The sequence below is a fragment of the Oratosquilla oratoria genome, chromosome 37 (assembly GCF_046742065.1).
Source record: "Oratosquilla oratoria isolate Oo_2021 chromosome 37, ASM4674206v1, whole genome shotgun sequence".
Lineage (NCBI taxonomy): Eukaryota > Metazoa > Arthropoda > Malacostraca > Stomatopoda > Squillidae > Oratosquilla > Oratosquilla oratoria.
Genome location: NC_134813.1, coordinates 18,846,230 through 18,871,513, shown reverse-complemented (window position 1 = coordinate 18,871,513; position 25,284 = coordinate 18,846,230). Strand labels below are relative to the sequence as shown.

Sequence of the window (25,284 nt, the reverse complement as noted above, 5' to 3'; positions counted from 1 at the left end):
ATTTGGCTTTAGACACAAGATCATGTGCCACTAACTTGATTTGCTTCTACTTGAGACTAATAGAAATAATGCAAGAAAGGGACAGATGGGCGAATTGTGCTTTCCTAGATCTACAAAAAGCATTTGATAAAGTATCACACAAAAAGCTATTAAGAAAAATTGAATCAATAGGTGGTATTCAAGGAAATATATTGGAATGGATGGAAGATTTCTTAAACGGGAGAAAAACGAGAGTAGTACTTAGAGACAAATACTCAACCTGGGAAGCAATGATAAGTGGAGTCCCACAAGGTTCTGTATTGGCTCCCATAATGTTTGACATATGTATAAATGACATGGATGAAGGTGGGATGTTATATGAACTTCTATGCAGATGATGCAAAACTACTAAAGAAAGTAAGTACAGAGGAAGACTGTGAATCACTACAGAAAGACTTGGATAAAGTCTGGGAATGGAGTCAAAAGTGGGAAGTGAACTTCAACATCAAGAAATACAGTATAATTGAATTTGGAAAAAGTAAAAATAGAATATTGGGACAATATAAAATTGGTACAACGGAAGTTAAAAAAGTTAGCTCAGAAAAGGACTTAGGAATAATTAACAGAGAAGACATGTCACCAGACAAGCATATCAACAAAATAGAGAAACCTTCAATTTACTACAATCAATGAAAGTGGCCTTTGATTACTTGGATGAGGAAATGGTAAAGAAAATATCAGCTACACTGATGAGACTATAAATAAATTAGAAAGAATACAAAGAGCAACAACAACGATGGCACTAACACTCTCCAAATTGAGAAAATGAACAAAGATTGTCCAAACTGGAACTACCAACTCTGGAACAAAGAAGAGAAAGAGGAGATCTACTGACCATTTACAAAATTATGAAAGGGATGGAAGTCCTCAACAGAGATGATTTATTAAAGTGGATCAAGAGAAAAACAATAGGACATGAAAAGAAACTCAAAAGGGATAGTTATAGAAGAGATCTGAAAATGAATAGCTTCCCACACAGAGTGGTGGATATCTGGAATAAATTGGATGAGGCAATAGTGTGTGCAAAAACTATACAAGAATTTAAGAACAAACCTGATGCTGAAAGATAAAAAGACAGGTCACTACGAGGATAGCTCCCTTCCCATATAATACAATTACATAAATACAAAGGCTTTTTTCCCCTTACAAGGGAGGTTGGAGAAAATAAATAAATAAATAAATTATATATAAAACAATTTGGTACATACATAAATATACCAAAGGCTTTTTTCCCTTACAAGGGAGGTAGCTGAAAAACAAAGGCATAAAATCCACTCCCACCCATTCCATCCTGGTATACTCCACTCCTATCCACCCCCCTCTTATCTTGGCTCCTCCTGGATGATGGGTCATCCCTGCATCTCACCCACTGCCCTGGGTCAGAAGCAGTGTTGCAAGACACACCACATCCACCAGTGCTATAGCATATTAAACACTAAAGACAATGAATTACACTTTTGAAAAACTTTGAATGTCCTCCTTTTTACCTCTTGCTCCGAGTCAGCTTGAAAGAGGTGGCACTGGTAATTTTGGTCGGCAAGAAAGTTGGCAGGCTGAGGCTGACTTGGATCAAAGGCAACCACATAGCCTTGAACACCTGTAATGTCAGACACATAGAATGGTTTTAGTAAATTTGAAGTTTTTATGTGATCATATCTTATTGCTGTGATAATGTTAACAAATAAAATCAAATCATAGATTACAGTTTGTGATTTTCCATTTGTCAAACAGATATATGCCTTGAGCTAAGATGAAAAGGAAATGGATGATGGATGGGAGCAGAAAGGGTAGGGGTGGGTGCATGGCTGCATGCCTTGGCTGGCTACTTCCTTTATAAGGGGGAAGAAGCCTATAGTATATAGATAAATACATGAACAAAAAAAGATACATTTAAATATATCCTTCCCCTAATAAGGGGTGACTCAGCCAAGGCACAAACTCACCCTTCACCTGTCCAACACCCATTGTTATTCCGTTTATCTTAGCTCCTTGATTCAGAAGCAATGTAGCTAGACACAGCACTTCTACATAAGGGTCCAACAGCTGAAGCTGGTTTACCCCCACTGCTTCACTACATGGGGGGGGGAAAACCTCCCCACCACTGATCCACTCAGTAATTAATCTACAGAGCAGACTGGAAGAAACCCTTTCAGACAGCACCAATTTATCATCATCCATTCACAACCATTCTTCACTTATAACCCACCTCTTGCTCTCTCTTTTCCCTGCTCAAAAGACATTCTCCTTGTACCCAAGCCCCCCCACCTTCACTCCATCCAACAATAGAGTAGAATATATATAAAAATCAAATGTCTGCTGGTATAAGAAAAATTTACCTGGTAAATTTGAATTTTCCTTTTCTGATGTTCGCAAGGTGTAGAGGAAACAGCTGTGGTCTGCCTGTTCCATGACACATTTATGAATCTGTCGCACAGCATGGGAGACCACTACAACACCTGAGGTATCCTTTACAATTACAAGTCCTTTTGTCACCTCAACCCTTACCTGTTGGCAATATATTGTCATTATTAATACCATGGATGCCAGATCAACTGCTTTTATGAAACACAAATATCCACAAAGTAGATGGATTAATGGATTAGAGTGATGAGTTCACTGCCATTGCATCAATCTGGTCTTGTCTGATGGTGGTGAAATTATGAAATGGGGGTATTTTTTGTGAGTGTCAGAGTTGTTTCTTGAATGATGGCAATATGTATGTTGTGTTGTTGAGGAACAGGTCCTGGTGTTTGTTTAGTGTTTATGTCAGCAAGTGTTCTCCAAAAGCTGGAAACAGCAATGTTTTGACTCTGCTGTGACCTTAAATAGCTTTGCTTCCCCCTATCCATTCAATTGCCAAATATTTTCATCTGGCTTTGCCTGTTAAATGCAAATCTAGATGCATCACGTAATAACTAAAATCACTATTTTCCCTCCTCGTCTCTCTCCTAAAGCTGGAACCAGCAATGTTTTGCCTCTACTATGACCTTGAAATATTGTTGCTTCTCACTTGTCCACTCTACTGGCAAGTATTTCCATCTGGCTTTGCCAACCCTTGGGATACAATGCCAATGCTGGTGTTATGAGATGTGAGCAGGTATACAAGGATGCCGGCATTGGTGGCCTGATTATATTTATTTTGTAGTTGTAGCTGAGTGACCTCTATATATGCTGTAAACAGACTTGATCACATTCCTGTGGTTATCAACATCTAGGGTGAAAGAGAATGTGTTGCAATTTATATTTTACAACATGCATATTATGATGCATCATCAAATCATTGTACATCAGGCAGCCTAATGTGCACACGAGTATTCAACTTGTATTGAAGAGGTTAAAGGCAAATCTAGGAGTGTCAAGTCGAGTTGCCTCTGCCGCCATGTGTGTTATTGTACCTAAGGATGGATGCATATCATCACCACAATACTAGTATGCCTTGTGTGCTGGCAGACCATGCAACTATTGCACTGATTGTGTGTAACTTGGCTACAAGTTTCCACATAAGAATAGTAAATCCAAGTGTGGTGATTATGTTAAATGTGACCTGAATTCATTATAAACACTCATCCCCCTAACAGGTGCTTTAACTATGCATAAATACATTAATGATACTTTATTTATTTCAGCACTAATTTGATATATTTACACTCACTACACTGCTTTAACTGAAACTTAACACAACAACAAAATACATCTTACTGGATCTTTCTGCTTCCTGTTCTTGACTTCTGATATGATCCATGGAAGCATTGGTTTTGTGTAATGCTTATCAACTTCTGAACTGCCACGGTAGTAGAGGTGGAATAGGTCTCCACCCTCAAGCCAGGATGATGCTCCTACATCCATATTGGTGAGTTATCAAAGACCACAACTACGAGGAACTATGCACAGTGAAAATGATTGTTGCAGGCTATTTGCAAGAATATGCCCATGGTGAATCTGGAAAATATATACATATACATTTAGATAGGGGTTTCATTTGATTTATTATATATACATATTTGCAAAAACCACTGGGAAATGAAATAAATGGTAACTGAATGTTTTCATCTATTTAAGGCACCTTCAAAGGTACAACTAATGCATAAAGCATGTGACATAAATATATATATGAAGAACATAAATGGAATTTGGTTACGTCCTTTGTGAAACAGCTCTACACAGAATGTCAAGATACATTTTTACAAGCCTCATTTTTTTAATTTAATATAAAATTGTCTAGTTTGTTCATATTATATTCAAAAGTTCTTATGATGTAACTGGATTCTATAATGCTCCTATCCATAATGGAATTACCAAATGCCATCTGAGAATTTTCTGTCTATGTTCCTGGACTTAAACCTATTGGAACTTCACTGTGCTCTTCACTCATCATGTCCCATAAACTGAAACTTGGTCTTTGATTCTTCAGGAACTGCATGGAAAAACAAGTTATGCCAAAATCCCTTCTTAACAACCAGTTGTTGAAACTATGAAAAATCCCTTTTGAAGAATTTGAAAGAATCATCTTGCATTTAACATGAGAGAGAAAGAGTTTAAATGGGTTTGAGATAAAATGCCTGAGAAGTATGGTAGGGTTTACTAGGCTGGATAGAGTGAGAGATGAGATGGGGAGGAGAGTGGGGGTGGAAAGGGAGTCAGGAGATAGGGATGATGAAAGATTATTGAGATGGTTTGGACACATGGAAAGAATGAGAGAAGAAAGATTAGTAAAAGAAGTGTGTAAGGTAAAGGTGGATGGAGTGAACATGAGGAGGCAGATAAAGTCAACATTTGTAAATACAATGTATTTTGTGTACAATGCTTATCTATGCTAAGTCATCCAAGTTACCCTAAATGTTTCTTTATATCATTCAATGTATTAAAGAAGGATAAAGACCTGCATATCATGAATGTGGATAAAAGCAACTGCTTAGTCCTAATAAAAAAAAAGTTGACTACATGGAGAAGATTCAAGAATAACCCACTGGGGACTATTAACAGCAACTTTAACAAGAAACTCAAGAACTTTTAGAAGGACATAATGACTTGATTAAGAAAATTGTTACCATATCCCCTTGACTCCCATATTGTATGGTTTAATTAAACCAATAAAGTCAGTAATCCAGTTAGGCTCATCAATTAGGTCTTGTACTTACAAATTATCAAAATGGCTTGTGTCACTTTTAAGTGCCCTTGTTGAGGCTATTTCTCATTCACATATCAAGATTAAAGTTGATCTTATTGAAAAGTTATTAAGACATATTCATTTTTACTTTAAACTTGTTAGTTTCAGTATAACTAGCTTATTCATCTGGGTCCTAGTTACAGATTTATTAGGATTTTTTGAAGAATTAAAGAAACATGATCTAATACTCCTCACCCATACAATTATCAATTCATCTAGGTTATGTATAATAGATTCAAAGTAAGGTGATGAGATGTACAAGGGGAGAGGATGGTAGCAAATTGGGAGTATCAAGGGAGAAAGACTGGAAGAAGTGGATAGCTTTGGATGCTTGGGGGCACATGTGGGAAAAGTAGAGTTGGAGATAGAATGTAGATTGAGAGAAACATATAAATGCCTTGGGGGATTAAAAAGTGTATTGAGAAATGGGCATTTGGGAATGGATGCTAAGAGGAGATTGTATGAAGGGGTGATTGTGCCAACAGCACTGTATGGGGCAGAAACATGGAGCATAAGAGAGGAAGAGTTTAAATGTGTTTGAGATGAAATGCCTGAGAAGTATGGTATGGGTTACTAGGCTGGATAGAGTGAGAAATGAGGAGGTGAGGAGGAGAGCAGGGGTGGGTAAGGAGTTGGGAGATAGGGTTGATGAATGAGTATTGGGATGTTTTGGACACATGAAAAGAATGAGAGGTGAAAGATTAGTAAAAGAAGAGTGGAAGGCCAGAGGGGATGGAGTGAACAGGAGGGGGTGACCGAGAAGATGGATGGATGGGGTAATAGGGGCACTGAGAAAGATGGGAGGGAGAAGGTAGAAGATAGGGGTGAGTGGAGAACGGTTGTATGTGGATGATGCTCAGATGCATGGAAGGGAGTGCATGGGGGAAAGGGGGGGGATTGGGGCGTGGTTATGTGTGAATATTTTGACAAAGCCCGAAGAGATTTCTCCAAGTTTTCTCTTTTTCTGCATGAGGGAACGGTGAGGGGGAACCATTGATTAAATGAAGCAGCCTTGCAGTGGATGTGCTGCATTGCTTCTGAACCAGGGTAATGGGTGAAATATGGAGATGAACCATCATCCAGGAGCCAATAAAAGAGGGAGGGAGGGGTGGTGAATAGGAGTGGAGTGGGTGGGGATGAAATGGGTGGGGGTGGAATTATGATCTTTTGACTTTGGCTACCTCCCTTGTAAGGAAGAAAGAGCCCTTGGTATATGTACTTATAGCCAAGTGCAGAGTACTTTTCACGTGTAAATTTTCTATTATGCTTGGAGAAGTTCATTAACTGGTATGTGGGAAGTTTGCTACAGTAATACTGGATCCACCCACAGCAGTTGTCATAGCAGATAGCATGGCTCATATATAATCCTTGTGACCAAAATCACTGCACATATCTGCACTGTTTAAGATTGTTCTGCACTGCCGTGTGTATCTAGTCACTACAAACATTTCACTGTACTTTATTTTCATAACAACAGTTTCTGTTCTATGTCCATAACACTTATCCTCTATTATCTTTTGCTTATTTTACTTGTTTGCTATACTAAATATAATGAGTAAAAAATATAGTCTCTAAAGCCACTTAATCAATGCTTGTCACTTTGTATGCTTTGTATAGATGGGGCAATGATGTCAGGAGATTAAGGGAGCATCGCTAGCGATTATTCAAAAAATTCTGGTACATGAGCGAATTTTAGGTAAACATTTCAAAAGAATCTCTATGATGGTGGTAACACTCATACAAAGTTAAACAACTGTATTTCGTTTCTATTTTTCTATACAGCATAAAATAGATAAAATATTGGCAACTTCTGGCAACCCCATTGCATAAAAAAATATCCTGTATATTGAAATAGCATCAACATTTCTATAGCTATTTTCTTTCTTTTTTCTACAGAATTGTATTTATGGAGATATTTGGCAACTCCTCACACCAGCATACCCCACAAAGACAGTGGACAGGGCACCAGTACTCTTGAAAAGATCAAAGGTGATGTCGCTCCTGGCGCTCTCACTGTACGCAACAATTTTGATTCCTCGCCCTGTATTGTTGCTGTGATCATGGAAAAATTAACAAGAAACAAGAGAGTGAAGTGGCAGAATATAGAGAGGGCCTGTGAGTGCCTGAAATAGAAACAAGAAGGAAAAAGAAAGAGGAGAAAAGCAGCACAACTGCACCCACCACTCCGTAAGCATCTACTAGCCACACCCACCTTACACCTCCACCCATGCCACACCACTTACCCTCACCTCACACCTCATTAGCAATGAAGAGGAAATTGGAGATTTGCTATACATTGCAACCATCAAACAAATGGTCGCAAAAAATGTTAGCAAAAATTTAAACCCCCTGTCCTGTAAAGTTTATGTCTTTGTTCTTTCTGTTGTAATATCTTCAGTTGTTCTTAATGGATTTTTGTCATTTTTTATTTGAAAGAAAACATCATGCTCTTTATTTTCTACAGTAAATAATAGATATTTGCATTTTTTTTTTTTTATATTTATGAAACCTGAATTTTGCAGCATTTTTTAATTAGAGAAACAAATTAATAAAAAATCAGAGGTATTAGTTTGATCAAATGTATTCAATAGTTTTTGTTCCCCAGACTCTAAGCTTCCATTTCATACCAAGCTGAATGATGTGGAAGGATTTTCCATCAAGTAGTTAGAGGGAGGAAGGGGCGGGAGGAAGGGGCGGGAGGAAGGGGAGGGAGGGAGGGAGGAAGGGGAGGGTGGGGGGTGGGGTGGGTAGGGAGGAGGGTGGGGGGTGGGGTGGGTAGGGAGGAGGGTGGGGGGTGGGGTGGGTAGGGAGGAGGGTGGGGGGTGGGGTGGGTAGGGAGGGGGGTGGGGTGGGTAGGGAGGAGACTTGAGGTATGGTGGAGCCTCAGTCATCCAAAGCCATTTACTCATTGGGTGAGGTGGGTCTGAGAGGGGGGGACAGGAGGGGGTAGGTTGGTTTATGACCCTCAAACACTGGCCCCCTTGTTCAAAGTATAAACAAGCTTGGGCCCATAGAACTAACCTGGACCTTTAGATTATTACTCTACAAATTTGTTTTCCTTTTATAGCCACTACTGGCACAGCTAGTTATTGCATCTGTGAATGATCCAAAGATTATTTACTTACAAATGCCTCTGTTTCCTATCCAACCATCAATATAATGTGAATATATTAGAAATTTTACTTTACATTTCACTGCATGATGTTCCCCTTTAATCACAATGAAAATATAATGCACACAAACTGATTGTATGCATCCATGCTTTTGTAGGCTTTAAGGCTGTCTGTGGTGTAAACACTTGAAGAGAAAACCAGATAATTTACTATGTCTGATTAAGTCACAGCTGGTAGGATAGGTATTATTTTAGTTGTGCACACCTATGTGATATAGCATTAGAAAATCAAATATTAATTTTTCAAATTATAATACATGAACGTAATATGCAATTTTCGGTGCCACTTTAGTATGTGGCCTACCTTTTGGGTATGGCCTATGACATTTTTTCTCTGGTACAGTATGTGGCCTACCCATTCAACACACTGAGGAATGCACCCAGCTCTGCAGTATATATAGCTTGTAATCTGTGTCTCCTTTGTCATCACTGTTCAACAGAGGTATGTTTTTCAAATTTTACCATTACATTTTAATGTTGTTTTTTAAAGTGTAACTTACTAATTTAAACTTGTTGCTATATTCTAATCATTTGTTTAAATTTCTTATATTTTTCATATTTCTTTTCAGTTAACCTTACCCATTCAAAAATGTTGCTGAGAGAATTATATTTAACAATTGCTGCAGGTGATGAAAGTGCAACATCATTTTTACAAGAAAAGGGAGTTCTACAGGAACAACATTTATGTAAGAAGTGTGATGGTCCAGTTAGGTTAGGTTTAAATGAAAACATTTTTAAAGTATTGTTGTTTGTTTTAAATTTTTGCTGAGGTAAGACACATTCAAATAGGGTAGGCCACATGCTAAACCAGTTTTAAAAAGGTAGTCCACATACTAAAGCAGCACCCAATTTTCTTGGTGGAAATAAAAAAACAAAAAAACCTTGCTACAAGCAAATTTACTAACAAACAAAGCTGCTAGGATATGGTACAGACACCATGCCAGTCCAGTCACTACCAGACTTTCATGTGGTGGACCAGGTGTTCTCCAACTCCAGGTGATGTTCATAAGTGCTGTTACAAAGACAATAGGGCTTCCTTGGACTTTATGAGAAAACACGGAGTTCTGCCATCGTCTGTTAATTGCCCAAGGTACAATAATAATCAGGCTGTCTGCATCCGTAATGATGACAACGACCTGGATGATCTTTAGAATTTGAGGTACAGTGAGTCCTCCTTATATGGTAATTCTTTATCCGGTAAATTCACAGTTATGGTATTTGGTAATTACAGGTAAACGTCGACTTACGATGGCCGCGACTTACGATTGTTCGACTTTACGATGACGACGACGACGACGACGATATGATAATTTAACCCCTTCCATACGGTGCCGCACACGTAGGCGTCATGAGGAGCAAGTGGATTCGCGACGCTGCCATATCGGCATCTTGATTATATTTATTGTAGTCGCCCCTGTGTTTTTACATTCTCTCAAATGTGCCCTAAATCCCATTCTCTGTGGTTTTCAAAATTCGCGGGTGAAAGAGAGAACGATCGATATAAGCAGTGACTATATTTTATGATGCGAGTATTATTACGTCACGTCGTACGGCTGGCATTGGCTGCTGCCCGCGGGATTTAAGTCCCGTACTGAAAATACATATTAAAGTGTTTGAATATGGTAAAAAGGATAAAAATGATTAAATAAACTACTGTACATGTTTAATAGGCTATATTCAGTATCTCTGGTGGTTAATATACAGGTAGGCTAGGTACAGTGACCACGGAACAGAGTGGGGATCGACTTACGATGAGATCGTCTTACGATGGCTCTATCGAAACCTAATGCCATCGTAAGTCGACGTTTACCTGTACTACCCTCAATTCTATTTACAGTAAGAAAAATTCACACATATGGTATCCGCCCATGTTTTGTTTACACCATACCGTAGCGCCACCACAACAATCAGTCTCTTCCCGCGTTTCCCTTTGAACACAAGTTAAATCCTTACAGTGCATTTTTTGTGGATATTATTATCACAATGCACAGTGACGCACCCATAATGGCCACAAAACGTTCTGCAGAGACTGCTGGAGTTGAAAAGGCAAAGCAAAAGAGAAGTAGTCTGACATTGGAGGTACAATTAGATATTTTGAAGAGGAAAGAGCAAGGAGAAGGTACGTCTGCCATAAGTTGAAATTTGGGCCTAGCCCAGTCGACAGTCTGGACGGCGTTAATCGTGAGGCTATAAAAAAAAGCTGGGGAGAATGCAACGCATCTGCAGAGCAAATTGCTGAGATCCCTACTGTCCCTTAGCCTTGGGAGGGACATCATCTGATAGAGTACGTGGTGATTGAAAGGTAAATAAAAACATTTTCTGTTTATTTTTTTTGTGCAGTACTTTACATTTTCATGTGACTATTTTCATGTCTGTAGGGGTGACTTTCGACATGCTGGAACACATATCTTATCATTGCATGTTATAATAGGTTCGGTATACGGTAATTTCAATTTGCGGTAAGGTTTTCAGGAACGTACCGTATAAGGGAGTAATTGGTGAGGAACAGTGTGGATTTAGGATGGGTAGAGGTTGTGTAGATCAGATCTTTGTGGTAAGACAGATATGTGAGAAAGCTATAGGAAAGGGGAAGGATGTTTTTTGGGCTTTTATGGATCTGGAAAAGGCTTACGATAGGGTAGACAGAAAGGCACTGTGGGAGGTTATGCAGATATACGGGATAGGAGGAAAGCTTCTAGGAGCTGTCAAGAGTTTTTATGAGAGTAGTAGAGCTTGTGTCAGGATTAGAAATGGAGAGAGTGAGTGGTTTGAGGTAAAGGTGGGACTTCTCAAGGATGCGTTATGTTGCCCTGGCTGTTCAACTTATACATGGATGGGGTAGTGCGAGAGGTAAATGCAAGGGTAGTGGCTCAGGGATTGGAGATGGTTAAAGAAAATGGAGAAAAGTGGGAGGTGAGCCAGCTGTTGTTTGCGGACGACACTGCGCTTGTGGCAGGATCGGAGGAGGGATTGAGGAAGTTGGTGACAGAGTTTGGTAATTTATTAACGAATGATATCCAGCCATTGGCCCATGGAATGGTTTTCCAGATCATATAGTAACAGTACCTACAATTACTGCATTTAAAGCGAGGTACAAGAGACGTACTGTATGGGTGTGAATTAAAAGCTTGGGCAATGAATCTACTGGTTGTGAGGGGTATCACAAGAAGGTATCTTCTTATTCCTTCACTACTTATGTTTCATTAAGCATAAGTAGGTATGCAGCCACGGACCAGAGGACATACCGAAGAAATAGTTTTCCATATAGATGTATACTTGGAATAGCTTAACCACTTCCATACGATGACACCTACGTAGGCGGCATGAGGAGCAAGTGGGTACTCAATGATGCCGACGTCGGCATCTTGATTATATTTATTGTAGTCGTACCTACATAACCTCCATTCTCTCTAAACTGGGTTCATCATATTTTCTATGGTTATCAAAATATACGGGTGAAAGAGAACGAACTATTGAGCATTGACTTTATTTTTTATAATGCGATTATTATGACGCAACATCGCATGTTGGGCACCTAATGCTGCCAGATGTGCGATGTGCCCCGGAGTGAAGAGGTTAAGAAGTTATACAGCCTATGTTCAAACAATACATGAGTTTGGTGTAGGATCAACTCAGCCCATCGCCAACTTGGTCCATCTACTCGACCAAGTTGGCCCACCACATTGTATGAATTTATCATACTTTAATGCTTTCAACCTCTGCATCTATCAAAACAAAGATGGCATCTCAAGCATGAGTTCATATCTAAATATGATAATTAGAAATCAAGGATATAGATTAAGTTAGAACTGTACATGAACTTAACCTAAGTATGATAAAAAAAAAAATAGAGAATAGTAGACAGGACCCTGCTCCTTTCCTGTATACTACAATTAAGTAAATACAGCCAAAACTTGCAAAGACCCAATATAAGACTACAAACAGGAACAACTTTTTCAATGCAAAACCAATGGATGTCAGTAAACTTTTAGAAAAGTACACCTATGCAATACAGCAATAGAAAATTATTAATTTTGTAAATTATAATATATCAATGTAATATGTGATTTTCTTGATAGAAATCAATAACAAAAAAGTTGCTAAAACCAATTTATCAACGAATGAAGTTGCAGCAGTTGAATGACATGCCATGTTTGTTTTTATAGACACTGAGGTCGAAGAAATGAAAGGATGATAAATTCGTCTATTCTAACCTAACCTATACTTAGTAATTCGGTACCTCAAACTCTAAAGATCATCCGGGTCGTCGTCACGGATGCTGACAGCCTGATAATTATTGTAGCTCAGGCAATTAATAGATGATGGCAGAGCCCCGTGTTCTCCCTAAAAGTCCAGGGAAACCCTATTGTCTTTGTAATAATGCTTACTAACGTCACATGGAGTTGGAGAGCACCCAGTCTACAATGTGAAAGCCATTGTTTAACTGACAGTGACTGGACTGGACAGACGACAACATGGCATCTGGACTGTATTCTAGTGTAGGTACACGTGAATCCACAGGCAATGCCACCATCACAGATATAATGTTTACGCTGCCATCTTTTGCGGTCCATTTAAATGGGTGTGCCTCAGTTTGAATACTTGAAGCATTCAGCGCATGCACAAAATTTTCAAATTGTCTTGCTGTTCTGCAAGTGTATGTCCAGTTCTTCAAAACCATACTAATTTTCACTGATTTAAACACAATTTTTTATATTACCCATGGCAAATTAGTTTTCCGAATGAAAATCTAAAGATTAGAAACCAATTTATGAAATATTTAATGTGATAATCGTGTTCTTTGGCCTCTTTTCTTCCGGATTTGAGCAACTTTTAAATTGTTGATGACACGGCTGTGCATTTGCTGCAGAAAAATGCCTACTTGACATATCGAGATTCTCTGATACTTATCTTGTTTGTTTACATATGTCGGAGATACTATTAGTTGTAGTAGTCATAATACGTAGAGGGCGTTGTTGACAAATAACACTTATATTGTTATGGTATGAATTTTGACCCATAAAACCTTCACATGCCAAGTTGCATGTCAATTGGGGCAGCGATTTGGATTTTATGGGTGATTATCTCTAAATTGACAATAGTTGCCATGGCAACATGAAAGGTGTTAATAAGAATAGTATAAAAGGAAAGTCTTACATTGTTTTTGACATGCTCAGGTGATTTGTTGACCCATAAAACCTTCACATACCAAGTTGCATGTCAATTGGGGCAGTGGTTTGGATTTTATTGATGATAATCTCTAAATTGACAACTTAATAATTGCTATGAAAAGGCAACTATGGTATGATGGAGATGTCCCACATTGTTTTTGACATGCTCGAGTGATTTGTTGATCCATAAAACCCAAGTATTCCAAATTCCAATAAAATTGGACCAGTGATTTAGAGTTTATGTATGTGTATTTCTTTACCAAAATCTCTACAAATTACCACCCTTAATTCTCACACTTTATGGTAAAGTCTAGCCAAAAATTCAGGATAAAAAAAATTGTATCTCCCTTATTTTTCACGCTATTTAAAAAATTTAATAAGTATCTTTTTAATGAAATTGTCTTTTATATGCAAAAAGAATTTAACATACATAAACACCAAAGGCTCCCCTCCCCCTTATAAGGGGGGTAGCCAAAAACCAAAGAAACTCCCACCCACTCCACCCTCTTATCTTGGCACCTCATGGATGACGGGTCATCCCTGCATCTTGTCCACTGCCCTGGGTCAGAAGCAGTGTCACAAGACATAGCACATCCACAGCAAGACCACTTCATTATATCAGTGACTCCCCCCACCCCCTCTCCATCCTCTCATGCAGAAAAGGTGAAAGACTGGGAGAAATCCCATCGGGCTGCGTCAAATTTTTCTCACACATACTCCCTCACCCCCTATCCCCCACCCATTCCACCTCATGCATCACATCATCCATATACAACCATTCCCCACTCATCCCTTTCTTCTGTCCTTCCTCAACAGACATTCCCCTCTTCCCTAAATCCCCTTTTACCCCATCCATCAATCTCATCCTAGGTTGCCCCCTCATGTTCACTCCTTCCACACCTCTTTTACTAGTCTTTCTTCACTCATTCTTTCCATGTGTCCAAACCATCCCAATACTCTTTCATCCACCCTATCTCCCAACTCCCTTTCCACCCCTGTTCTCCTCCTCACCTCATTTTACAGGTTAAAAAAAAATCTGAAAATTTTGTGCCCATCCCTACCTAGTGGCTTTGTTCATTAGTAGATTTGCTTGTAGCATGGTTTTTTTTATTCCCGCCAAGGAAACTGCATATTACATTCATGTATTATAATTCACAAAATCAATATTTAATTTTCTGCTATATTGCATAGATGTGCACAACTATAATAATACCTGTATGTCTCCCTGAGAATGTCGTGAGTCAGTGTCTATGAATTAAAGAATAATTACAACAGATACAAGACTGAAAAACCAAAGAGGTACCCAGTTTAAGAACACTAGATTCATTTGCTGGTTCTGATTCAGTAACATGAAAGTGAATTTTCCTTTTTTTTCGCTTGAAGGATATATTTTTTTCTACGGGATGGTCAAGTTAGGTTAAGTTTGGAGGTATTGGGCAATGTAAATTTTATGTTAATCATCCATAGTACATACTATGATACTTGCTAGTTTCTCAAATTTTAGCCATTTGTATCTTATCAATAGCTGAGCAATGTTACACCCTCCCACCTGGGAAAAGAAAAGTTGTCTCATCTTATAACACTAAATCAATCATAACTGTTTAATCTTTAAAAGAATCATTAAAATAGGGAGATTTCAGGTTATACGAGTAAGTTTTGGCTGCGAAAACACGACTACCAGTTTTAATAGTCTTATTGTGACTACAGAGTATATTCTTTTCCAATATGATGGAAAATTACACTATATACTCCAATTGCATCACAATTAGGGTGATACAAGTCCGACAACTGAAGACAACAATTTTCATACATAATAATCGTAATGCTGCTATAGGTGTTGCAAATGTAAATAAACACGAATGTCCTTGGCACTCCTAAACCATGCTTTTCCAATTCATATTCTAAATTCACTCCACTATACAACATATGGTATTGACCTAAAATAAAAACTGCAACATACTTTAGCCTCTTCCTTATCTTTTTGAACGAAATGATGGCAAACACAGTTTACCAAGTTCTACTTTATAACTTCTCTACTGTTAGTATAACTTTTGCCTTGCGATGTCGCTAAGCAATGGTGGGGTAATATATATTTATATTTACACAAATATATACATGTGTGTTATTTTAGAAAAAATCAACTGATAATAGAATGTTCACAATATAGAAAAAACATACATTATACATATTGTTACTGTAATTATATTGATACTATCCCTTCCCTGTACATAAATTTTGCATTCGTACAATGTACATGTATATAAACGTACATATCACTGATAAAAAGACTATATGCTTAATACCTAGAGCAAATGAATTGGTGTCTCAATTTATGAAAAGAAAATAGGGGTGAAAATATTTGAACGTATCGTAATGTGTTCCCTTAGAAATTCGTTCTTAGGAAACAGCTGATTATTATTATTTAAAATATCTTTATTTATAATAATATTCTTATAATACTGTTATTTGTATTATTATTATTATTGTTGTTGTTGTTGTTGCTGCTGTTGTTGTTGTTGTTGTTGGTTATTATTATTGTTATTGTTATCATTATCATTGATCATTATTATCATTATCATTGTTATTATCATTGTTATTATTATTATTATTATGTTATTGTTGTTATTATTATTATTGTTATTATTGTTGTTATTATTATTATTGTTATCATTATTATTATCATTATTATTATTATTAAGCGGCCTTGCTGTGGATGTGCTGTCTTGCGACACTGGGGTCGAGATACCAGCCCAGTGACTCACGGAAGAGGGGAGAGCTGGTGGCGGACCGAAGTCAGGTCTAACCACAACCCGACCAGAGGTCACTTAACATGGAACTAGGCTGACCTGACTTTAACCTCTTAGGACAACCGGTCCGCTAACGATACGGCCGTTGAGAAGCTCTCGTCCACAGAAGGAATTATCTTTATATTTTATTTTTTCGCCATGTATTACTAAAATATGCCATGTCCTTCTATGTGTCATAATTGTGTATATTTTTGTTTAATATTGAGTGTATCACTCAACCATGTAAATACCTACTTCTGTCACATTATAATTATTACTGCACGACAAAAAATTGATGAAGTGGCAACCATCTCAGCCTTCGTGGTCAATTGCCTTGCTAATTAATGCAGATCACGACTGGCTCTGTACAAGACAACTGTCTGCGAATTACAAGAGTAAATCCGTAGAACTAAACCTTTACTTGCTCCGCTACTCACATCATTTCTTAAAGTATGGATCGCAACCTTCCACACGAGCACTTGGTCTATATCACCTAGCATGGTCATCCGTGGTCTACCACGTTGCCGGCCTTGCAGCAACTTTCGAGTAGTGCCCGCCACTGTGAACGAGCACTCAGTCTATCACTTACCATAGTCGTAAGTGTTCCACCACGTTGCCGGCAGGTGTGTGTGTATTTACCTATTTACCTAGTTGTATTTTGCGGGAAGGGGAGCTATGCTCGTGTTGTCCCGCCTTTGTATCTTGCAGTGTCTAGTTTGTTTTTAAACTCATGAATGGTTTTTGCGCATACTATCTCATTGTCCAGTTTGTTCCAAGTGTCCAAAACTCTATGAGGAAAACTGTTTTTCTTCAGTTCTCTTCTATAGCTATGTTTTTTTATTTTCTTTCCATGTCCTCTTGTGTTTCTTTTGTCCCAGTTAAGTAAGTTCTCACTATCGAGTACCTCTGTGCCTTTCATGATTCTGTAGATGGTCAACAGGTCACCTCTCTCTCTTCTTTGCTCCAGTGTCGGTAACTCCAGTTTAGCCAATCTCTCTTCGTATGATAGGTTTGCAAGTGCAGGTGCCATTTTTGTAGCTGCTCTTTGGATTCTTTCTATTTTCTTTATATTCTTTTTGGTACTGGGGGACCACAATGTCGCTGCATACTCTAATCTAGGCCTTATCAATGTAACCAATATTTTTTTCATCATGTCTTCGTCCAAGTATGTAAACGCCACTTTTATTGATCTTAGCAAGTTGTAAGTCTCCCCGACAATTTTGTTAATCTGTATATCATAGGACAAGTCGTTCGTGATAATTACTCCCAAATCTTTTTCGGATCCTACTTTCTTTACTTCTTTGGTTCCAATTGTATATTTTCCTGATATTCTGTTTTTGCTTTTTCCAAACTCCATTATGCTACACTTCTTAGTATTAAAGTCCACTTCCCATTTCTGACTCCAGTTCCATACCCTATTTAGGTCTTCTTGCAGTGCTTCACAGTCCTCATCAGTTTCTATTTTCCTTAGCAGTTTGGCGTCATCGGCAAAGAAGCTCATGTAGCAGTTCACGTCCTCATCCATGTCATTCATATAGATAGCAAACATTATTGGTGCCAGCACAGATCCTTGCGGTACTCCACTGATCACCTCTTTCCAGTCTGAATATTTTTCTCTGAGCACTACTCTCATCTTTCTACCAGTCAGAAAGTCCTCTATCCATTTTAGTAGGTTTCCTGTGTGTGTGTGTGTGTGTGTGTGTATTCACCTCGGATCTGCTGCAGTCTCTGTCGAGACAGCCAGTGTGTGTGTGTGTGTGTGTGTGTGTGTGTGTGTGTGTGTGTGTGTGTGTGTGTGTGTGTGTGTGCGTGCGTGCGTGTGTGCGTGTGCGTGCGTGCGTGTGTGTGTGTGTGTGTGTGTGTGTGTGTGTGTGTGTGTGTGTGTGCGCGTTTCTTAGAATGTTAAGTATTGCGCAGTACCCGTCTGTTTGGGGGCGTGCCTCATTACGTATTGTCAGATGACACCAAGCTCAGAAACGTAACATAATTTGGCGGGAAAGCTCATTCTGCTTTCAAATTGGTTGAAGATGTTGAAACTACCACTTTGCATCAATTTTGTCACCAGAGAAATGTCAGTTCCCATTCCCGTATATATAAGGGACCCGACAGAGACACAGAGATATATAGAGAAGAGAAGCAGGGAGAACCAGAACGCGAAAAGAACAGAAAAGACAAGAAAAGAAGTAGACACCCAGGGCCCATCTGAATCTACATAGAAATTATCATACATTCATCAATTACGACAACTCCACTAAACAAGTCCTTTGGACTACAACGACTGCCCATCTTCACGCGAAGTGCCAAGCCTTCGTGTTTTTCCGTATTGTTTTGGACATCTCCAGACTGGTACTGGACTACGTGCGACTTGGCGCTCTCTCTCTCTGTTATTTCCCAACTACGAAACATCAACCAATAATTTATGTGTTCCCGACTACCAGAAGCTTCACCTACCAGAAGTACTAGCAGAAGCTTCCCCTACCAGAAGTTATCGTATATCAGTCTCACCTCAAACTACCTACTTGTTCCTGAGACCGTTGGTACGACTTTAGCAACCAGAATCAAGACTAGTCTACACCATAATCAAAACTTCGTTTCGCCCACCTGTTCTTACGTGCTACTTACAAGAGTACACCCAGCTACTCTACTTGGTAAATAATTAGCAAATAAATTCATGTAACCTATATTGATATGCTTTCACATTCTATGTCTAGAAATGTTGTATATTCTATTTTTATTCGTGTAATGATATTCAATTTAAACGAAGAGTTTAATTATACGGCCTGAACTCTGACACTCGTCTAAACTGCGCAGTTTTTTTTTTTTTTTTTTCCGTATCGCGACTAGCCTGGCCCATAGGTGGGTCGTGACACTTAGCATCGTCGTCAGTGCTCCACCACGTTGCCATCCTCATATCAATTTTGGAGTTGTGCCCGCCACTATAACCGAGCACTCGGTCTATATCACTTAGCATGGTTGTTAGTACTCCACTATATTGCTGTCTTCCCAGAAACTTTTGAGCTGTGCCAGCCACTGTGACTGAGCATTCGGATTATAAGATTTAGTATAGTTAGGAATGCTTCACCAAGGTACGCAGTCGATCCGGCGCACACCGGGTGATATGCTCACCCCCCACCCCCCCTCGCCATCCTGACCGAGCACTCGATCTACATCATTTAGGAAAATCAGGAATGCTCCGACACGGTCCTCGGCCGCGCCGACCCACACCGAGCGATATAGCCACCCCGCTAAGCCGCTGTGACCTAGCACTCGGTCTATATCACTTAGTGTAGTCAGGAGTACTCCGTCAGTGGAAGACTAGAAAAAATATATAATAAATTTATTGTTATTTCTTTTCCTCCTCCTCCTCCTCCCCCTCATTCTCTTCCTCTTTTTCCGCTTTGTTGTACTCTCCCCCTCCTCCTCTTCCTCCTTCTTTTCCTTCTCTTCCTCTTCTTCCTCGTCCTGCTCCTCCTCCTCGTCCTCATTCTCCTCCTTCTCCTATTCTTCCTCCTTGTCCTCCTTCTCCTTATCCTCATCCCCATCCTCTTCCTTCTCATCTCCCTCCTCCTCCTCGTCCTACTTCTTTTCCCCCCCTCCTCCTCGTCCTTGTCTTTCCTTCATTTTCTTCGTCGTAGTACTACTCCTCTTCGTAGTCCTCCTCCTCCTCCTCCTCCTCCTACTTTCATTTTGATGAGGCCACAACAAATCAGCTATTATCTAAACTAGAGACGTCAGGTCAGGATCTGAATAAAGTATCTGCATACACTGCTGACAATGCAAGTGCAAACTATGGAAAACATAACAATAAAGAATTAAAATGGTTTTCATAGGAATATTATTGCTGCAAACTGGCTAACATTTTGCACAATGCAACAAGAATTGTTACAGTTAAACTGGAAATTGATACTGAACATATTGTGCTTAAAGAGTATGGCCATTTCAGCACCGTAGTTAAAAAACAACATACTCGTAGTTAAATGGATTCTGTGAATTTGTGGAGACTGATAGTTGTAGTCTGTTCCGGCATGTTGTGACTAGATGGCTTTCTCTTATGCCAGCTGTTGATAGATACTTAAGTGCTGGAAATTCCTAAGTATTTATTGCCAGAGCTTAGGTGAAGAGTAGTGCCCCAAGCTACTACTAAAGTGTTTTGGAGATGAAGGAAATAACCTGTTTTATTCTTCCTCAGTCACACTCTTAAATTGTTCTCAGACTCTATTGAAGTATTAGAAGACGAGACATTCAGCATAACTTCAGTATTCAAGTTAATGTCTGAGCTGAAAAGCAAACTTGAGAGATGAGTCCATATCACAAATATGAAGAAGATGAGCGCTTATATCTTCTCTATTCCATGCAGCAATGCTCGCACAGAACGATTTTTTCAATGATGACCTCAGTTTGGAGGAACGAGAGAAACCGTCTGTAAGTGGATTTAGTCAAGGCAGAGCTCCAAATCTGTAACAACGTCTCAGAAGAGTGGCCAGCCACGTGCAAAAGATTTCTGGCCAACAGAAAAACTCTTGAAGATGGCAAGTAAGGGGTGAAAAAAACTACCATCATGGATATCTATGGTAAGTAGGCTACTCCTTTTTGTTTTGGGAAGTAAGTTCATTTAGTCAGCATACATTATATTGTTCCACCAGGAGTAAAATTGAATATTCACATCTTTCAGTTCAGTGATATTTGATAAGTATATTTTGCATATCTTATACAACTTTTTATATTTTTACTCCTTATCAAACATATCTGATTTAGGTTGAAAGTAAGTGTAGACAATATCAAAGAGATAAATTCCCTTTTAGGACATTTGGAAATGGACATCCTATTTACACACCATCCTTCTCGTCCTCCTCCTCCTACTTCTCGTTCTACATTAATGCCTGGAAACTACATGAGGTGAGCGGCACCCGACTTCTCGGCTGGGAATACCTTCCCCCTCCATAGTATACGGGAGATCCCAGAGTTGTGGATGTCGGGTCCAAGGATTCCCTTGGCAACCTCATTTCTGAAACAAATTTGCCTTCACCTAGTCCTCCGTCACGCCGAGAAGTTGGGCTTAACAGGGCCTCTATTTCCCAACCTTAGTCAAACGTGACAAACTCTGGCCCAGCGCGGCTCACTTCGGAACGAGGGGGTTGAGTCAGTTTCGTTCTGCTCCTTCACCACGTTACCGTCCTCCTGGCAACTTTCGAGGTGTGCCCGCCACTTTGACCGAGCACTTGGTCCATATCACTTAGCATAGTAGGGAGTGCTCCGTCACACTAATTCTCCGCCACGATCAGTGGCTGAGGTGACGCTCATAGAGATACGGCCGGCCCGTCCCTACAACGTGGACCAGCACTCGGTCTACATCACTTAGCACATCCGGGAGATGCTCCACCACGATCCTCGGCCGGGGCGACGCACATCGAGCGATACGGCCGGCTAGTCCCACCATCGTGGACTAGCATTCGTTCTACATCACTTATCCCAACCGGCCGGGAGATGCTCCCCCACGGTTCGCGGCCTGGCCGATGCACATCGGGCGATACGGCGGCCCTGCTCCCGCCACCGTGGACCAGCACTAGTTCTATATCACTCAGCCAATCCGGGAGATGTTCCGCTACGGTGGTGCACCTTCTGTGATATATCGTCGATGGTCATGTCCTCGGTGTTGTGGAGGTAACGGATCGGACGGGCGCTGGGAGGCGCGGGAGCCACATCTGTCGGAGTATGTCGATGCTCCTGCTGGTTCCGTTGGCTTTGGGTGGGAGGCGGGCGATGGACAGCATCTCGAGATATGCTGCGCTTGGTTTAATGTCATTTGGTGGTTGTTGGGAGAGTTGGAGGGTTTTTGCGGCTCTGGAGGCTGCCGACGGCGTAAACTGGATCATACTGGATGACGTCGTCGTGTCTGTCGAGCAATCGAGAAATATACTGGAACATGTCCTCGGGATTGCGTCGAAAACGGAGTCCACCTTCATTTGGGGCCTGCTTATTCTCCGCAGGTGGAACTGGATCTCCACCCGCTGAAACTAGGGTGGCAGCTTCAGGGAGACGGCGTGGACGGTGTTGGCAGCGGGCAGCGAGGCGTTGGGGGCAGCAGCAATGGAAGATGGGTCCATTTTCTCACTCCGGGTCACTAGTTGTAGCGGGCTTCAGGGCTACGAAGACAAGAAAGTTGACCAATGAGTCATTTATTGACTGAACTAGAACCGACTTACATGCGGCCCGGGGCCTGTTTTTATACCGCCGGTAGGTGACCCACCCGCGGCGTACAAGTATATTAGGCTGAGTCACGTCAATCAGCGATGGAAGCAGCGGCGACACCCAAGAGAGGATGCGGACGAGGCGGTGAGGCGTGGCTAGGTCGCACCGTCCACTTGGCGTGCAGTGATGTGAGGTTAGTGATGCCGTCCACGTGGCCTCAGAGAATCTATACACAGTTTTAGTACACATGAAGAGTTGGTAACGGGCAACTGCTCTCTCCCTCCCACTTTGAGACGGTGACATAGAAACAGTCCCACATTGATATAATGAAGTTTCTTCCCAGAGAGAGAGAGAGAGAGAGAGAGAGAGAGAGAGAGAGAGAGAGAGAGAGAGAGAGAGAGAGAGAGAGAGAGAGAGAGAGAGAGAGAGAGAGAGAGAGAGAGAGAGAGAGAGAGATTTGTGCGAGGTTCCACTGACCGTTGACATCTTAAGGACTGAGCCTGTGATCGAAGATTACTCTTCAGCATAAGTTGAAAAAACCGAAAGACGATCCCTTTAGAACATTTACCAGGTCCTCATACAAGCCCACTCACCTCGCCCATAGCCTTTTGAATACTGGACCCCATATGTTCGCATGGCCGATGCCTCTTCACAAGTGCCTTTAGCATCAGCCCACTGAAGAACCTATATACAGAAACTGGAGATCCTCCCCTGAGCAGCCTAAGATCTTTGGTATCACTAACATATATCTACCCCATCAAGAACACTCTCACCATCCCAATCTCCCGCACTATAAACGACTCTTTAACTCACGAAGAAGATGACAAACGCCCACACTGTGCCTATGCATATTGGGAAAAAAGTATACTTGCCATCCACACTGGAAATAACTGATTAATTTCTTCCTGATGTAACACCCATTCAAGCCATTTGATTGTTTTCTTTAATACGTCCCTACTTTGCCATAACCATGCTAATAAATAGTTAGATAGATATATAAATAATGAATAAATAGATAAATAAATAAATAAATAAATACATAAATAAATAAATAAATAAATGAATAAATAAATAAATAAATAAATAAATAAACGTCCTACAGTCTTCCATGTATTTGACCATTCATCAGCTATTAGAATATGTACTTACGGATCCCACTGCGACTATAGAATGGGTTATACAGCAGTATCTCCACAGACACAAAATTAGGATCCCTTTTCCCGACTTTGTCCTAATCTTTGCTGTTGAACTTTTTTGCATCCTCGTCACCCTATACATTGTTCACAAGTTCCTTCACTCTACAAGCACTTTCTAACTTCACCTCAAAGCACTCACTAATACACAAAAATTATATATGGATCATCCAAGTCTCCACTCGTTTCAAGTCCGTATCCTTTTGCTGGGTACCATCTCATGTTGGCATCCTCCGGCAATGAACGAGCCGAGTGAGTAGTTCAAGAAGGGACATCAACCCCTCTACGACACTTCCACACAGCTTCCTGTAACAGACTACTATCCTATGTTTTGACCTACAATACGAAACATGTGGAAAACAAACCGCTGGTAACATCTAACAAACTACCTAAAACCACTTAAACCTGATATACATCCATGGGCTCCCTCACACCAACGTAACCTAAGCTTTGAGACAACATTATGTTTAATTGCAGGACACTCTTGCCTCACACTTGGTCATCTCATGATAGAAGATGACCCACTTATTTGCCCCTGTGGTGTTCCCATACAATACCTCATGTCCTACTCACACAATTCTTCATAACAATCTAATACTTTCTCTTATACTTCCTCAATCAACAAGCATGCTACACCAGATTGTGGGTGATTAAACAAAAATACTTTGTCATCCCTCAGTACTTTTCTATAAAAACAGGACTCTCCTCCAGAACATAAGTACTCTCACATCATGCACCGGTGCTTCCGTAAGTAAAGAAAGCTACGTTCCCACATGAGCCCAATACCAACTCGCCAAACCAATACTGAATATGAAATAACCTACGGCGACGGCGCATCATTTTCCATAAGAACAGAAGCGCTAGTGAATTGTTGATAATAAATAATGATCAAACAAGATAATTTTGATTCTCTTCTTTTGGTTTTCTTGCCTGAGTGCGAAAGTGAAGGCCATATTAGTGTGACCCAAAATATTGCAATGTTAATTTTTTTAATATGATAAATCCAAGAGTTTTACTTGAGGGATGTTATGGTAAATAACTGGGAGTAAAATTATCTTTCTATAATTAGGATAAAAGAAACTGGCACGATATTTGCAAATATGGTATGAACTGTATTCGTATTTTATTTGTATTTGAAGCTTCATGTTTGTGTTTGTATTTGTATTATATAATTCATAAGTTCGCATGTTTGTATTTGTATTTAATTGCAAATAGATAAGTACATTTATATCTACAGTATACTTGTATATGGGCACTTGTATTTGGCCCCATCTTCGTGGATGATATTGGGACATGGATGTGGGCGGCATTAATAGGGTAGCTTTACAATATGGGGGGACTGGGGGATAGCGGGGAAGGTGAGGGAGGGAGCGGTGGCAAAGGAGGGGGAAGGAAAGGGAGTTGGGCTTGGCTCAAGACGTGTCCATTATCCACTGTAGGAGGGAGCAACGATGGGGTGACTGATAGGCGAGCTTCGTGCTAGCTGAAGACCATGATGAAGATGCCAAATACAGTGGCCACTAGGAGAGTGGTGCCAAGGGACGCCAGCACCCAACCCAGGCACTGC

At 40.2% G+C, this 25,284-nt stretch overlaps 2 protein-coding genes across 5 annotated transcripts in view; both read right to left on the bottom strand.

The window, feature by feature from the left end:
- The window catches only part of LOC143019553 (TBC1 domain family member 1-like), a 155,680-nt gene extending 139,831 nt beyond the window's left edge, over window positions 1-15,849 (bottom strand). Inside the window, exons 1-4 of one of the 4 annotated variants that reach the window (XR_012965824.1) lie at window positions 15,510-15,847; window positions 3,739-3,978; window positions 2,376-2,544; window positions 1,527-1,636 (exon numbers count right to left, since the gene is read on the bottom strand). Coding sequence is in view for 3 of the 4 variants with exons in the window: in XM_076175288.1 (XP_076031403.1) it covers window positions 1,527-1,636; window positions 2,376-2,544; window positions 3,739-3,885 (426 nt within the window). In the remaining variant the exon portion in view is untranslated. Of the gene's footprint in view, window positions 1-1,526; window positions 1,637-2,375; window positions 2,545-3,738; window positions 3,979-15,509 lie in introns of all 4 variants that reach the window. The other 3 variants (XM_076175288.1, XM_076175287.1, XM_076175286.1) reach the window with 3 other exon arrangements.
- An 8,976-nt stretch (window positions 15,850-24,825) lies between these two features.
- LOC143019552 (regulator of G-protein signaling 9-binding protein-like) overlaps window positions 24,826-25,284 on the bottom strand; it is a 50,425-nt gene continuing 49,966 nt past the window's right edge. The window contains exon 7 of the mRNA XM_076175285.1: window positions 24,826-25,284. This exon is cut by the window's right edge and continues 65 nt beyond it. Within this exon, the coding sequence (XP_076031400.1) occupies window positions 25,197-25,284 (88 nt within the window). The 3' untranslated portion in view covers window positions 24,826-25,196.